Source organism: Acanthamoeba castellanii (assembly GCF_000313135.1).
Source record: "Acanthamoeba castellanii str. Neff unplaced genomic scaffold scf7180000084759, whole genome shotgun sequence".
Taxonomy (NCBI): domain Eukaryota; phylum Discosea; order Longamoebia; family Acanthamoebidae; genus Acanthamoeba; species Acanthamoeba castellanii.
In genome coordinates, this window is record NW_004457640.1 from 6,868 (window position 1) to 7,966 (window position 1,099).

The following is a 1,099-nucleotide window of genomic DNA, read 5'->3' on the forward strand; positions in this document are numbered from 1 at the left end:
CGTGCCGCGGACGATCCGTGGTACGTTCTCCGTGACAATGGTGGCGCCACTCACCATGATCGAACGACCCTGGGCTGACTCACGAATAAGTGAGTGTGTCGTGTCGTGTCGTGTCGTGTCGTGTGTCGAGGAAAACGCGACAGAACCTGGGAGAGCGACGGTGAAGCGCACTTCGATGTGGGCGGGCGTGACGATGACCGAGGTACGAGGGAGGACGTGCTGGCTGGGCTTGTCGATCTGCAGTTCGCCGCCCTTGGCTCCTCCCCATCCGCCGCTCGCCGTCCGCACATCGTGCCTGTGCCCCCGAACACGCACGACACACGACACACCAGAGAGAGACTATCAGCCGTTCGGTTGATTGGCAAGAGCGGGTTGTGGCCTCGTACCGGTGCTCGTGTACGTGGCGATAGAACACTCGGGTCAAGAAGTCCGCCAGAGCTACGGCCCTGTGTGTGTGTGTTGTCATGATACGCGCATGGCGAGTGGTGGTGTTGCTGTTGTTGTTTACCTGGTGGCGGTCGAGTAGGTCTCCGGCGGGAACTGGGCCACCTTGTGCGGGACCTGCGCGCGGAAGTGGGACGGCGGAGCGAACGGGTCCGACTGAATGTGGTCCACCAGAAGCGTGAAAAAGCCACAATCATAGCTGCCTGCCCTCCACAGTCAATCTCGATTGCGTTGGCGTGTGCCGTGTGCCGTGTGCCGTGTGCCGTGTGCGGTGGCGATGTGTGCGTGTGTGCCACGCAGAAAGCATAGAGACCTATGATGTCCTTGTATGCTGCGTAGCCTCGACCGTCCAGCGAGACGAGCGTCCGCTTCAGCTGCTCCTGCGTGCCACGCACGGCCGCTCGGCCGCTGCCGCTGCCGCTGCCGCCGTAGCGCTGCGGCTCTGTTTCGAACTCTTCCTCTGCCAACGCGCGAGCACATGGTGTAAGCAGAGCACGACGCACGGCCGTGCGAAGGTGGTTCGTGCGGAGGAGCGTTACCCATGCGGTTGCCACCGTCGCTGCGGCGGTCGTGAGCGAACTCGTCGGTGTCTGGGATGTGGTCGCTTGTGCCCGCCGCCACCGCCGTACTTTTGTTTGTAGTACCACCCACGACC

The 1,099-nt window shown here is 62.7% G+C and overlaps 1 protein-coding gene across 1 annotated transcript; it reads right to left on the reverse strand.

Annotated features, from left to right (window-relative positions):
• ACA1_395760 (ATPase of the ABC classlike protein) lies at positions 1-1,098 on the reverse strand (the record flags this gene model as incomplete). Its single annotated transcript, XM_004351546.1, has 6 exons — positions 1-69; positions 172-295; positions 387-446; positions 509-647; positions 758-904; positions 984-1,098. Coding segments are annotated over 6 exons (654 nt in total), but the record flags the coding sequence as incomplete, so codon positions are not given.
• Between the last annotated feature and the right edge of the window lies 1 nt (position 1,099).